Source organism: Bos javanicus, chromosome 11 (genome assembly GCF_032452875.1).
Source record: "Bos javanicus breed banteng chromosome 11, ARS-OSU_banteng_1.0, whole genome shotgun sequence".
Classification (NCBI taxonomy): domain Eukaryota; kingdom Metazoa; phylum Chordata; class Mammalia; order Artiodactyla; family Bovidae; genus Bos; species Bos javanicus.
Genome location: NC_083878.1, coordinates 49,833,742 through 49,848,054, shown reverse-complemented (window position 1 = coordinate 49,848,054; position 14,313 = coordinate 49,833,742). Strand labels below are relative to the sequence as shown.

The 14,313-nt window shown below is 40.3% G+C and overlaps 1 protein-coding gene across 1 annotated transcript in view; it reads left to right on the top strand.

The window, feature by feature from the left end:
- KCMF1 (potassium channel modulatory factor 1) overlaps positions 1-14,313 on the top strand; it is a 79,362-nt gene that overhangs the window by 53,120 nt on the left and 11,929 nt on the right. The window contains exon 4 of the mRNA XM_061432714.1: positions 14,177-14,267. Coding sequence (XP_061288698.1) covers positions 14,177-14,267 — 91 coding nt within the window. The remainder of the gene's footprint in view (positions 1-14,176; positions 14,268-14,313) is intronic.

Below are 14,313 nucleotides of genomic sequence, written 5' to 3'. Positions count from 1 at the left end.
ATCTCTTGTTTCTTAGGTCAAAGCTTTGAGCCCCTAGAAGTTCCTCCTACTTTGATCTTTGCCAGTGGCCAGGGACTCAGAATAACACACCGAGTCTTGCCTTGAAAACATTGTAGATATTTTACCTAACATCTGAGTCAGCATATTTCCAACTTCAAGAAATGATGTGTCACCCCCAAAGAGTCCACTTCCCTCATTTCCCATTGGTACCAGTAGAGTAAGCCAGGAGAGCTGGGCGTATGGGATGGGACTTGGAGAGCTTGGGCATAAACAGCTGCACCCTGCTTCAGTGCAGAAACCCCTGAATGTACTCAGAACAAATTAAGTGAAACTTAAAGGCGGAACCTGATGTTTGAGCTCAGCCAGAGCCCCTCTGGGTTGTAGAGTCCCTACTTAGCTGCTGTCGTATCCCATCTCTGCTACAGCCCTGCTGTTACAGCTGTGAGGTTCACTCTTATTGCCACGTACACTGTTAATTTGATGTTAAAGTTGTTATAAGGTTTATAGTCCAAACAGTTCGTAAATTTCCATTATGTAGTTCTCAAATCAAATTTTCCTAACAGCTCATAAGTGCTCTCATCTACACATTGCGGAACCTCAGAACACTATTGTCACATTTGACTTAATTTGTTCTTTTTATTCTGCAAAGGTGATTTTGCTTCCTTCTGGAACAGTCCTAGATAACAATGGGAAGAATGATGATTTGACTGTGTGTCTACCCTGGTTACACAGAAAAGTTGGAATAATTTCTCTTTGGTTTAAATTCTGTTGTATTTGAATATTTATTTATCATAATAAGGCAGAGTTTCCCAGTTGTAAACCAGGCATTCTTAAAATCATTGTCTTAGCCAATAGACCCTAGTATTGTACTGTACTTTCATCACCCCACTGGGACAGGACAATGTGTCCATTTTCCATATCTAAAATTGGCGTGTCCAGTGAAAATTCAAGTCCTCTCTATGAATGAAAAATTGTTCATTTTTAAAAATGAGAATTAACCACCAGCAGCTTTGCCTTTATTTTTCCAGAAAGTAAATACAATTTATTTATAGTCCTTTGTACCTACCTGATACACGTAGTTTGAAAATTAAATACCATCTACACATAGGTTTTGTGGTCTGTCTCTCATAAGTTGTATTCAATTATATGCCTTGCTTTAGTTCCCCAACTTTGGGAACATAGCTCAAGGCAGTGGCCATACTACTTTTTCATATTCGTATTTGTGGAATACTCTAAGGATTTCTCCCTCCTCATCAGCTCTTAGTCTGCATGAACCCTGCATCTACCTCTGTTCCCATTTATAGAATACCAGACATTTCAAAGTGAAAAGTAACAAGCAGACAAGAATCTTTGGTACCAGCGTGCTTGATTCTTTGAACCAAGTAGGTCATGTCCCAGATCCAGGGCTGCATTCAGCAGGTGTACCACATGTGGCATACTGCCAGGGGTCTGTGCTTAAGGATCACTGCTGATAACATGCCAGTTAAGTATTTTGAATGCCTCTAGGTATATATGTGAAGCATGTTATGAGCTCTGATGTGTTACAGTTACATGTAAATATCCACCTGATTTTACTATATGTCCCCTCTCAACACCCTCCCTTCCTCTGTTTTGCCAAGTCATGGTAAACAGACATTTTTGAATTCTGGAGTTCAGTAGTGACTCATGTCATTCTGGTAGGTAAGGGATTAAGAGTCACATAATAACTGTATCTCCTTTTCTATTCCTGCTCATATTTTTCTTTCTACATGCTCAAAGTGCTGTCCTTCTTTGCCCGTGCATTTACTGCACCGATCCTCTGCACCACCAGCTTGTACCGTCCCCTGGGACCTCACTCCTCTAACCATCCTCCCTTTGGAACTTTTAGGGTCAGGAGGGTATATCACTGTAAATGTTACTGTCATCATTAGTGAGTGTTCATTACTGCCTGGCACAGCTAATACGAAAGTCTATGGAAGGTTAATAGCTTTGTAGTCATCTGTATTTTTGCCTCATTTTTTTCAACTTGGGACTCTAAGGCCCTTTCTTAAGGTTAATTTCCAATTACTTGAGCTTTTGATGTGAGGATATGGAGGCTTCTTCAAAACTAGATATCATGAAAAACAACACTTGACGTAGAATGCATAGTGAAGCTGATTAAAATTTTTCAAGCGGATTGGGTATAATCTCAAGAGTCTTTTTATAAACACCAAATCTGATAAACAGTGTGATTTTTGAAGTTAAGGGCAAGTTCTTAAAACCCCTCATAGTTATGAAATCAGGTAGATTGGGACAACTAACTAGTTTTTGGTTGTGGGAAGAAGTAGGAATGGAAGTAGTACGTAGTTGTCAAAATCTATCAGCTGGTAGTAGAAGTGAGCACTGGAGGTGAAATGGGAGTGCAAACATGAAGAATCTGCTGAGGAGGTGGCCACGGAGTGTGCAAGAAACGTGGTAGGAAAGCCTGGAACATAAAAACGTTAAGCGTGATTCCTGGTAATTTCTTAAGTCTCACATTTGCTGACTGGCACTGCAGCTTATCAGAAAGCCTTCAGGAATTTTTATTGTTGTTTTTTAAGTGAAAAGTACTTTTACCTCTAATTAATGATATATAATTAATATTTCAGTTCTTTATTTAATAAATTCTTGCAATTTTATGTTAAGAATGTTACATTTTAAAAGGTAAAAACACTTTTGGGTTCACCAAAGTTTTCTTCTCACTTCTAGAAATCTGTGTTGCAGTGTATTGCGCTGTTCATAGCCACATCAGTTCTCTAGTATTCCCTGCTGCAAGCTTTTCACTTTCTGATTTTCATTTGGTTTACTCTTTGTTTTCTTCATCTCCAGAAAGGAGCGTAGGGCAGTCTCCTGCTTTGAGGTCCTCTTTCATCCATGCAAGTGATACAGCCCCTCCCATTTTAGTGAAGACCTAGATGTTTTTGTAATAATAGCATGGTTGTATTGTGTTTCATTTATACCAGTTTGATTAAACAATAAAATAAAAGTCAAGGAAAAAGAATGATTTTAGAAATTCTCCATAATCAGACTTTAGACAATTTTATTCTTTTGGAGAAACATGATGACATAAAAGGTCTTTTAAACCTTTTTCTAGTGAGTCAGAATAATCTGTTTTAGCTGATAATTTATTTAATATTTAGACAATTGAATGTCAATTAAAAGGAATCATAGAGCACAGAATAGAAATTACCCTCATCATTGTGGCATTTTGTGTATAAACAGTTAGATGCATTTGATTCCTAATATTAGATGAAATAATCTGCAAACCGAAATAATGTGACAGATATGGTTTATACATCAGGGCTATGAGAAGTTACATATTTTTTAGTTGTATATGGGACTTTTAAATTTTGACCATCAATGTAGTATCTGTATTTCATTGAAAGACCATTTTAATATGTAGACATATAGAGTTGGTAACTTCCCAACACAGGTATTTCCTTATTAGGAGCAGTAATAGTGATGTAAGCCATAATTTTTACAAGCCTGCTGATACAATCTTGTACATTTTCTTAAATATTATAATTGACTATTTACTCTTATAAGCAGGTAATCAAGAAAAATAAGCATTTAAAAGCCAAATACACTTTGTTTTAAAAATAGGCTGTTTTTAAACTGTTACTGCTTGTGTAGTCTGCTTTTCTGTGAACTAACCATGGTATTTTATTGAATTAACATAGGACTTGAAAAATACCTCTGCTGCAGGCAGCTATCTTGCTGCTGCTCAGCTGCACTTAGACAGGTTACAGAAGACTGGTATTTGGTACTTTTACCATTTGTGCTTTTCATTCCCTTTGATGCAGAACACTTTCTATTTTATAAATCACTTTTTTCTATCTCTAGTATTCGGCTAACTGCACATTTTTAATAATAGTTATTTTGAGCACATTTACTTGTTTAAAATCAGACAGTAGTAATATTCTCGGTTATTAAGGGTGGTATCTTTTTGCCTTTTCATACTGTTCATGGACTTCTCAAAGCAAAAAATTTGGAAAACTGCTCAGCAGTGGCCACAGGACTCGGAAAGGTTAATTTTCATTCCAGTCCTAAAGACAGGCAATGCCAAAGACTGTTCAAACTACCACACAATTGCACTCATCTCACATGCTAGCAAAGTACTGCTTAAAATTTTGCAAGCTAGGCTTCAGCAGCTAGCTGAACCACAAACTCCTAGATGTTCAAGCTGGATTTAGAAAAGACAGAGGAACCAGAAATCAAATTGCCAGCATCTGCTGGATCATCGAAAAAGCAAGAGAATTCCAGAAAAACATATAGTTCTGCTTCATTGACTACGCTAAAGCCTTTGACTGTGTGGATCACAATAAACTATGGACAGTTCTTCAAGAGACAGGAATACCAGACCACCTTACCTGCCTCCTGAGAAACGTGTATGCAGATCTTCTTGCAACTGTTAGAACCAGTCATGGAACAATGGACTGGTTGTTCGAAAAGGAGTACATCAAGGCTATATATTGTCACCCTACTTATTTATTTAACTTATATGCAAAGTATATCATGTGAAATGCTAGGCTGGTTGAGGCACAAGGTGGAATCAAGATTGCCAGGAGAAATACCAGTAACATCAGATATGCAGATGACAGCAACCTTATGGCAAAAGCAAAGAGGAACTGAAGAGCCTCTTGGTGAAAGTGAAAGAGGAGAGTGAAAAGGCTGGCTTAAAACTCGACATTCAAAAACGAACATTCAAAAACGAAGATCATGGCATCTGGTCCCATCACTTCATGGCAAATAAATGGGCAAATAGTGGAAACAGTGTCAGACTATTTTCTTGGGCTCCAAAATCACTGCAGATGGTGACTGTAGCCATGAAATTAAAAGATACTTGCTCCTTGGAAGAAAAGCTATGGTCAACCTAGACAGCATATTAAAAAGCAGAGACATTACTTTGCCAACAAAGGTTGATCTAGTCAAGACTATGGTTTTTCCAGTAGTCATGTATGGAGGTAAAGGTTGGACCATAAAGAAGACTGAACGTAGAAGAATTGATGCTTTTGGACTGTGGAGGAGACTCTTGAGAGTCCCTTGGACTGCAAGGAGATCAAACCAGTTAATCCTAAAGGAAATCAACCCTGAATATTCATTGAAAGGACTGATGCTGAAGCTGAAAATCCAATACTTTGGCCACCTGATGTGAAGAACTGACTCATTAGAAAAGACCAGGATGTTGGGAAAGATTGAAGGCGGGAGGAGAAGGGGACGACAGAGGACCAGATGGTTGGATGGAATCACTGACTCAATGGACATGAGTTTGAGCAAGCTCCAGGAGATGGTGAAGGACTGGAAGCCTGATGTGCTGCCATCCATGGGTCGCAGAGTCAGACACAACTGAGTGACTGAACAACAACAAATGGTGATATAGCCATTGGTTTCCCAGTAGATTTTTGAGTTGATATTGATAGCAGGGAAGGAAATGATAGGAGGTGTGTTGGGGATTCTAGGTTGTTCTAGGATAATTCTATTTATATGGGTGTCATGGTATTGTAAAAGATGTTTCTATGAGAAATTAGTTCCTTTAGGTGATGTGAAAACCAGAAGGGCAGTCTTTTAAAATATTGTGAGAATCAGATGATGATAGCTTTTCCAAGAAAGTGTTGTGCCTAGTATTTCAGAATATGTGGTTACCGTGGGTAGGTTTTTTTTGCTCTGTACCTTCCTCTGTGTTGAAATAAACTCCCATAGGGGAGATGAGTAGGCTGTTTGCAGAATGGGAGAAGCACCCAGTATGAAGGGGAGTGCTGGGAAGAGAGCAGTGTATATAGAGACATTAGTTTTGAGTTTTTTTCCTTTGGCCACTGATTTGATTTCTTCTTTGTCCTGTGAAACCCTGGTTTGTCTAGTTCAGTGTCCAGACAGCTAATTTCAAGGTAGTGCCTAGTAATGGAGCTTCTTTTCGGAAAGCATGCATAAAAATGTGTAGAAAGTGTGGTATAAATTAAAGATGGGAGCCCCCTGACAGCTGTTGGCAAATTGTAAGGTAACTTGGAAGTTTCTTAAGCCCTTTTCCACTTTGTCTCTTCTTCTCCTGGTACCCCTTCTTTTCCCATTGTGCTCCTCAGGTTAAAAAAAAAAGAAAACTGGTTAAGAAAATTACTTTAAGATGCCAATCTTGGTATTCACAGCTGAGGTGGTTTTTTTCCAGGAAATCCTACCAGACTCAGCCTTATTGACATCATTAAGCTCTGGAGAAGAGGAGCCCACAGAGCTTCTGTCATTGTCAGACTCTAGTTTAAACTCATTATAAGCAATATAAACCCTAACTAACTTAGGTAGAGTCATTTGTGAGTTTTCACTAAAATTGTCTCTGGCTTTGGGTGCAGCCTTCCCTGTACCTGTCCCCCTGTGGCTCGAAGGTACTTTCCAACACCACTTAACAACACAAGATGCCTCTTTCCTTTTCTTTCTCTAAGCCTGCAGGTGAAGGATGGATGAAAACAGTAAAGCTTTGTGTTGTTCAGTTGCTAAGTCATGTCCGACTCTGCGACCCCATGGACTGTAGCCCATCAGGTTCCTCTCTCCAGGAATTTTCGAGGCAAGAGTACCTGAGTGGGTTGCCATTTCCTTCTCCAGGGATCTTCCCAACCCAGGGATCAAACTCAAGTCTCCTGTATAGGCAGGTGAATTCTTTATCACTGACACCAAGGAAGCAACAGTCAAGCTTACATTGGGGTTTTTTTTCTCTAAGTGTTCATGGGCATAATTGCTCACATTCAGGGTGACCTGTGAACAGGATAAAGAAATGGGACTGCTCTGACCACTTTGGAATTATTTTTCATTATGGCTAAATTGATGTTAAGTTTTATGAGTTCCCAACACATCAGTATACACATTGGATTTAAATTTATGTCAGGAAACATGTTTGAAACCAAAACTTTAATTATTTAGTACTTTTAAACGATAGATAAAAATGTAAAGGAAAACAGGAATTTTTATGTTTAACAAAAACTCCCTAACATTCTAAATGCTGCTCTTTGGAAGCAGGCAACAGTCCCAACCCAAGCATTAAAATGGGAAAATAGAACTGAGGAGGAAAATAAATTTAGTACGAAGTAGCTCATACTTAATTATGAGTTAATTTGAGTGTTCCAGTGCAACAATAGAAAGTGGGATTATGATTGAGTTAAACAGTGTGCTCCCTCAGCTCTTGAAAGACCCTGTATCTGTGTTGGACAGATGGCTAAGGTGCATGTAGCTACAAGCTAGATGCTTCTAGAGAAGGGCCCAGAGGGTTATTGCCCATGTAGCACAGATTTTCTACTTTTTGAATCTTCTCAAAGCAAAACTTCACCCTTCAGTCTTATTTTCATTATATATGCAGGTTTGATCAGATAAACTACTTTTAAGTTGGCAAGAAAGCCAAAACCCTGGAGTTATCAGTTAGCCTTAGCAGTTGTTAACTCAGTAGAATGTCAATTCTGTTTTTTTGTATGAGGATTAAAATGTAATGCATGTAAGGGGTTTTGTGTGTCATGGTTTTAAATTCTAACAGCTTCTCCAGGATCATCACTTTTCAGTAAAAGAAACTTTGTTAAAAACACCCCCACTGACTTCCCTGGTGGTCCAGTGGTTAAGACTCTGTGCTCCCAGTGAGGGAACCAGAGTTCAATTCCTGGTTGGGAAACTAAATCCCACATGTATCAGTGAAGATCCTGCACAGAACAGTGAAGATCCTGCACAATCAAATAAATAAAAACAAAACCAGAAACACCCCCATTGTACTGCAGATGACCAGAAAATCTGCTTTACAGAATAAGCCTAGGTTATTTCTAGAGGTGAATTTAAGAGCCCCTTAAAAAGGAAGACACGAATTGTGTCCCAGACGTGCTGCTCAACTGCTTAGTCGTGTCTGACTCTTTGCGATCCCATGGGCTGTAGCCCGCCAGGCTCCTGTGTCCATGGGGATTCTCCAGGCAAAAATACTGGAGTGGATTGTCATGCTCTTCTCCAGTGGGATCTTCCCAGCCCAGGGATCAAACCTCTGTCTCTTACATCTCCTGCATTGGCAGATGGATTCTTTACCACTATCACCACCTGGGAAGCCCCAGACATAAATTGTACCTAAATATTTACTCAGTAAATACTTAAGTAGTTAATCCATGTAGCAAAACTATACAGTATAACAAATATAACCTGTCAGAACTTCAACTTTACCTGCTTATCTGGACTTGACAGCATAAGTCCTTTAACTTAATGGAAATTAGGACCCAGTTGAAAAGAGCAGCACAGAAAGAAGTGTGCTTATTGTGCTTCAAGAGTTGCCCCTATCTTAAATGACACACATAAGGCTTTACTTAAATGTTTTATTTGAATTTATGACATACTCTGTCTATATATTTTTTGTTTAAAAAATGGAAGACCCACACCAACTTTTAACAGAGGCTGTTTTTGTAAATGTCCTTTAGACACCTGGTTTGGAACTGAGAGCATGATAAGCATATAAGTTGGCAGAACACATCAAGTGGTGAACTTTGTTTTTTGTTTTTTTCATGAAGTGAACTTTGATTTCAAAGCTAGCTTGGGAAGGCCTAAGTAACCTTATGCTAGAAAGTTAGTGTAGTATTAACACAGGAGAATTATGTGTTCTTTCTTGTCTGATTACTGGAAGGAAAAAGCACATTCACATAAAGAAGAAATAAGCAGAGCTTTTCTGGAGACAGTAGAGTTATGGCAACAGACAGCTTCTTCACTGCACTTTGATTTTGCTTTAGAACTTGTCAATCCTCAGGGACAAGGGTATTGTGATCTTTTCAACCATGATTAACTTCATAAGTTGACTCACAGCTGTAGTAAAGGAATGAAGAATGGAAAAGGAGTTGACAGGGAAACGTGGAGTAGGGGCTGCAGAGGGCCTTGTGTAAGAAAAAGTGGGGGTGCCTGAGCAAAAATTAACTGAGTTGTTAGCTCTAATTGAGGAAACCGATAGAACACAGTATTTACTCCACTTCTTTGCCCCCAGATGGATAATGTTAGAAGAAAGGCTGTTCTAGGTCATGCCTGGGTCAGTTATTAAGGACAGCTTGGACAGGGAAGCATTTGTTGGTCTTACTCAAGACCCTGTATGTCCTTGTATGTTCTCAGTGTGTCTCTCCAAGCATTAACCAGGAACATTGCTTCTAATACGTCATGTGAAGTAACGCTTTTTGAAGTCATCAGATTCTGGGAATATAAAGCATGATGGCTGTCAGCATGGAAGTGAAAATGAAGTTGCTCAGTCGTGTCTGATTCTTTGCAGCTCCATGCATTGCAGCCTAAGCGGCTCCTCTGTCCAAGGGATTTTCCAGGCGAGAATATTGGAGTGGGTTGTCATTTCCTTCTCCAGGAGATCTTCCTGACCCAGGGATCAAACCCAGGTCTCCTGCATTGTAGGCAGACGCTTTACCGTCTGAGCCACCAGGGAAGTCTGTCAGCGTAGTAAACTTAAAACAGGACCTCTACCCACATGCACCTTATGGCATGTCTAAAAAGCAAACTGGCTTTTCTGACACAACTGGAGAAAAATGCCAAAAGGAGTCAGGATTTTGTGAATTGAGGTAGCCCTTGAGAATGGGTGTTATTTCAAAAAGTGGACAGAATGGGAAGGAATGGCATTACTCGGAGGGAAGAGGCATGAACCAGGATTCAGTGATAGAAAGAACATGGTAGGTGGAGAGGATAGAAAGTCATCGATTGTTGCGGACTGGGGTGGGAAACAAAATCAAATGCGCCAAATGGGGCCAGATAGTGGAGAACCTTTAAAACCAGAGTGTTTGTCCACCTGGTCTGGTGGACAGTGAGTAGGAGTGCTTGCCCCAGTACCCAGGAATGGCCTTTCTCCATCCTCAGGCCATCTCAGCTCTCAGTTGGGAAGGGAAGGGTAGTAGGCTTTGAGTGATTCTGTAGTTCTTTTGAAACATGATGAACTTAAACATAATGATTATGTAGATGAGCATGAATCCAGAAAGGGTAGAATTTACCTCGAAGCGTTTGCTCCCTGTTACAGGAGCATAGTCGTCAGAGAAATGATGCCTCAGACATCCAGTGTCATCAGAAAGTAATAGTAGAAGATGAGGTAGGGAAATCACAGCCTTTGAACCTGTATTCTCAAAAGGGAAATGTTTCTCATGGATCTAAAATTAGAACAGACAAAGAAATCAAGCTTTTGATCCAGAAACCTAGTCAAGAAGTGCTGATTGCCAAGGTGGTTATTTCACTTAAGGCATTTGCTGTTGAGAAGAAGGATGGTGTCCCAGAATCTGAGATGAAGGGCAGAGTCAAGGGGTCTGGGAAGATGGTGCATCAAAGTGGATCGTCCTGCTGGTGAAGAAGCAACCTGGCTCCTCAGCAGGTGCTGAGTGATTTAGTGAAAGACCAATTTCTCTAATGCTGCAGTCTAGGTTCCAGGTTTTATGCTGGATCATAAGCAGTTTTTTTTAATGCATTTTTCTGTAGCAGGAAACAAAACCGGCAAAAAAACATATTGTGAAGTCTATCCAAAAAAGGGGAGGGAGAGAGGAAGAGAACTCACCACATCTTAGGAACTTAACTCTTCCTCTCTTGTTTTAAAGCACTGAACAGAGCCAGACAGAGAACACCATCTGGAGGGGGTGTTCCAATTCAAGAAAGAGGCTGGGGGAAATCCAAACTTGATTTAGACTGGTTGCTAATTATAGTGGGGGCTGGCTTAAAAGCAAGCTGATTTTATATTTTTTTAATGCACATAACCTGTCATAGGGAAAAAGGTTTTGTAAGTTCAGTAGTGACTTATAGCATTTTACCTAATGACTTCAGGAGGTGTGTTCTAGACACTGGTCACACAGGTGACCACCCATATTAAGGATCTGCACTGACTGGTTGCTCGCTGGCCATCATGCACTGGGACCGTATGGAAAAATGGAAACACTGTTACGTTTTTGGCTGGAGTCTTACCTCAGCACATTGGTAAAGGCTCCCACAGGTGCTGCAGATAAAAAGCAGGACTGATTGTGACTCTCAGTGGCAGGATGAAGCAGAGGGCAAAGACTCGAGGGAAAGCAAAGACTGAGAATATCAAGGACATCTGTGAATAAGGAGGTGGGCGGGTAGCAGGGGACAACATTTGGTGTTTCACACAACAGGGTAAAGTATTCTTTTGCAATACCATTGTATATTTAAGCAGTGTTTACCAAGCTTTCTAACTATAAACTAACTGGGATCCTTCTCAAAATACAGATTCTCAAACCTAGAATCACTTTCTAGGCAGGGGTCTAGGAAACTCTATTTTTAACAAATGCTCCAGGTGAATGATATCCTTAGCCAAGTTTAGGAAACACTTAGGCCAATTCAGTCAGCCTTAATGTCAGCAAATTGTTGTGATTTTTAAGAAACTGTATTTTATTAAAGTATAGTTGATTTACAGTGTTAATTGTCATAATTTTGAGTTAATGTAAATTAATGGACTTTTCTTGTCCTAATGATAGGTACTTTTGTATCATGTGGCAGTAGAAATATGATAAATATCAGCGTTGACAGACTCATAATTTTAGGGTCAGTAGTTTATCTTTTGTGTGAATTTTGCCTGTCTTGTAAAAAATATTAGGTGCTGTCTTGGGGAAGTAAAGATGCACTCAGAGATATGCTGCATTCGTGCCCCTGGGTGCACTGTGGCATCTGCCTCTTTCCATTCTCACCTCATCTCTGTTCCTCCTGCCCCACTTCACTCTTGTTTTTCCCTCTTCCTCTTATTCCCTGCATTGTCTCAGAAAGTACAACCTTGAGTTACCAAAGTTTTTCTCCTGAAACATGAGTTCACTTGCTCAGCCTAAAATCTAAAAACTTGCAAGGTGGCCTCTGGTCCCATCAACACTTCATTTTCCTTTCCAGGTCCTCATTTGAGTTAACTTCGTGTGACCCAGGAGTGGTACCATGTTCCATTTGGTTCTCATCTAGTCTCCTGATTCTCCTGTGCCAGCTGCCGAGCTAGGTGGCCCTTCTACCCCAGTGATTCTTTACCCCAGATTACTAGGAAGTATTTGTTTCTGTTTTATTGCTCTCTAGATGGAGCGGTCTGTATACCTTCATCCTGCCTTACCCCTATAGTAAAACCTAAAAGATTCGAAGTCACAGAACTGAAATTCACAGACAGTAGTATATAGAAGGATCTTGATTTTTCTTTATGTTTTACATCTCTAACTCAAGGGTGCCTTTCTAGTTTGCAGGAGATTATCAGTCTTACTAGGACATTCCTAGTATGTTTGGTATCTGTGCTTCCCTATTCTGTCTTCCTTCTAGGAATGCATGTTCTCAAGGAGACTTTTCTCAGCTCAGTCCATTTACTTTCATCATCAGAGGACTGCAACTTCTGTAGCTGTCTTCTTTGTGCAGTTCAGGTTATGCGTAGATTTTATCCAAAGACCAATCTAAAGGGAAGTACCTTAGAAGGAAGATGCCTTCCTTTGTTTTCTGTTTGGATAAAAATCTTATACTTGCAACTGGAGATTGTTTTTGCTTGTCTAAACCATGTCGATCTTTTTGCTTTTAACAAATCTGGTCACAGTTCCCACAAAGAAAGAAATCACACTGTCCTGCATTTCTCAGAGTTTACAATCTATAGACAAGGCAGAAACATGTGAAAAGTAAAATAAGTATATCAGGCTCTACCCCACAGTGTCACACAGCACAGGAAGCTACACAGTAAAAGCCAACTTTCTGGTAAGGAGAGAGTTGATTATCTATAAACATAAACAGATCCAGTTGCTTTTCTCTCTGACACAGAAAAAACGACCATCTTTCTGGCATCTTCTGGAAAAAGCATAAGCGTGTCTGTCTGCTTCTTTCTCTCCTTTGCCTCAGAGGTACATCCCATCGTGACCTCTCTTGTTCTTTTGCACACGTCCGTGCTTCAGTGTTTTTTTCTTGAGCATCTTTAAGTCTTCTTGAGGCTGTTTCTCAGAGTCCTGAGGCAGATCATCAGGACAGCTGACTGTTTGCACTTTAGGAGGAACTGGATCACAGTGGTCTCCAGGACTTCCGATTTCTAGTCATTAGAGACAGGGATTTGTGTTCACTCAGGCTCTAGGAATCAGACTAGTTTGTCTTCCCCCATATCCTAGTACTGTCTTTTCAGGTCTCACCTTTCTCCTGCCATCTCCTCTCCTTTGCCTCTGTAAGCAGTGAGCCTACAGTAAGGTCAGTCAGGTGCCTGGTTTTACTCCCAGTGAAAGTACTTAGGCATATGACATATACAATGGCAAGGTTGAATCTTGTATCCTGCCCTCAGCTCCCCTGTCCCTAGAGGGGCACAGGCCAAAACCTTCCACCGTCCAGGTCCTGGGGCTCCCTTTGGTTGTGCTCCTTAGCTCAGACCTTCCTTCTTGGCTCTGTTCTTTGAGATTGAAGTTCATACTTCAGGGCTTGGCTCCCACTTTTAGGCCATCATCTGTCCAGTTGGATTTCTGAAAAAGTAAGGGCTTCAACCCTGAAAGTTCCACATTCTTTCTGTCCTTTCCTTCTGCCTCCTATTTCACCATCTCTGTTGAAACTGCTGTTTCAGAAACTACACTCCCAACCTCTCAAGCCTCCTCTGCTCTGACCACAAGCTTTTGTCCTGCCTCCCATCCCTCTGGGAAATAAAGTTCTAAAAATTATCTTTACTCCCTTTCCCCTCTTAGAAGTCCCATTCAGAATTAATAGAGTATATTTGCATATTATCAGTTGTCATTGTCTGTCTTACTGTACCTCATTCAGAGTGTTTAAGTTTGTGCAGTTGCATTTTTAATAAGAGCTGTGCTGTCTTGTTTGGTGATTATCCCTCGACTCTAGGTTACTTTAGGGAAGATTATGTCTCAGCGTTTACCAGTCAGTTGGGACTTAGACATGAACGTGCACTAAATGGCACACTGAAAAACTTTTTTATGGAAAATAGTTTGCTAGACCGTGCAGACGAATTTGCCAGAGCTCCAATTTGACCTGTGTGTTTAGAATTGTCTGTCTGACCCCGACAAATGGTCTGCTTCAGTGGAAAGTCACCACATTCAGGCCTGCGGCTCTTGTTCAGCCTCCACACTGTACACTAGTTCAGGATCTGCTGTATTTTTGCCTGGTTAAAACCTGGTCAGGGTAAAAATTACAATAAAATATTCATCCAGAAAGATACCTGATCAATGTTCATCGATAAGTAAATCTGCTTTCTCTGCTTTCATTTCAGATTTGTCCAATATGTGCAGCGTTACCTGGAGGCGATCCTAATCATGTCACGGATGACTTTGCAGCTCATCTTACACTTGAACACAGAGCCCCTAGAGATTTAATATCCTTTTGAGATGCAACAAGGGAAAAAGTTGT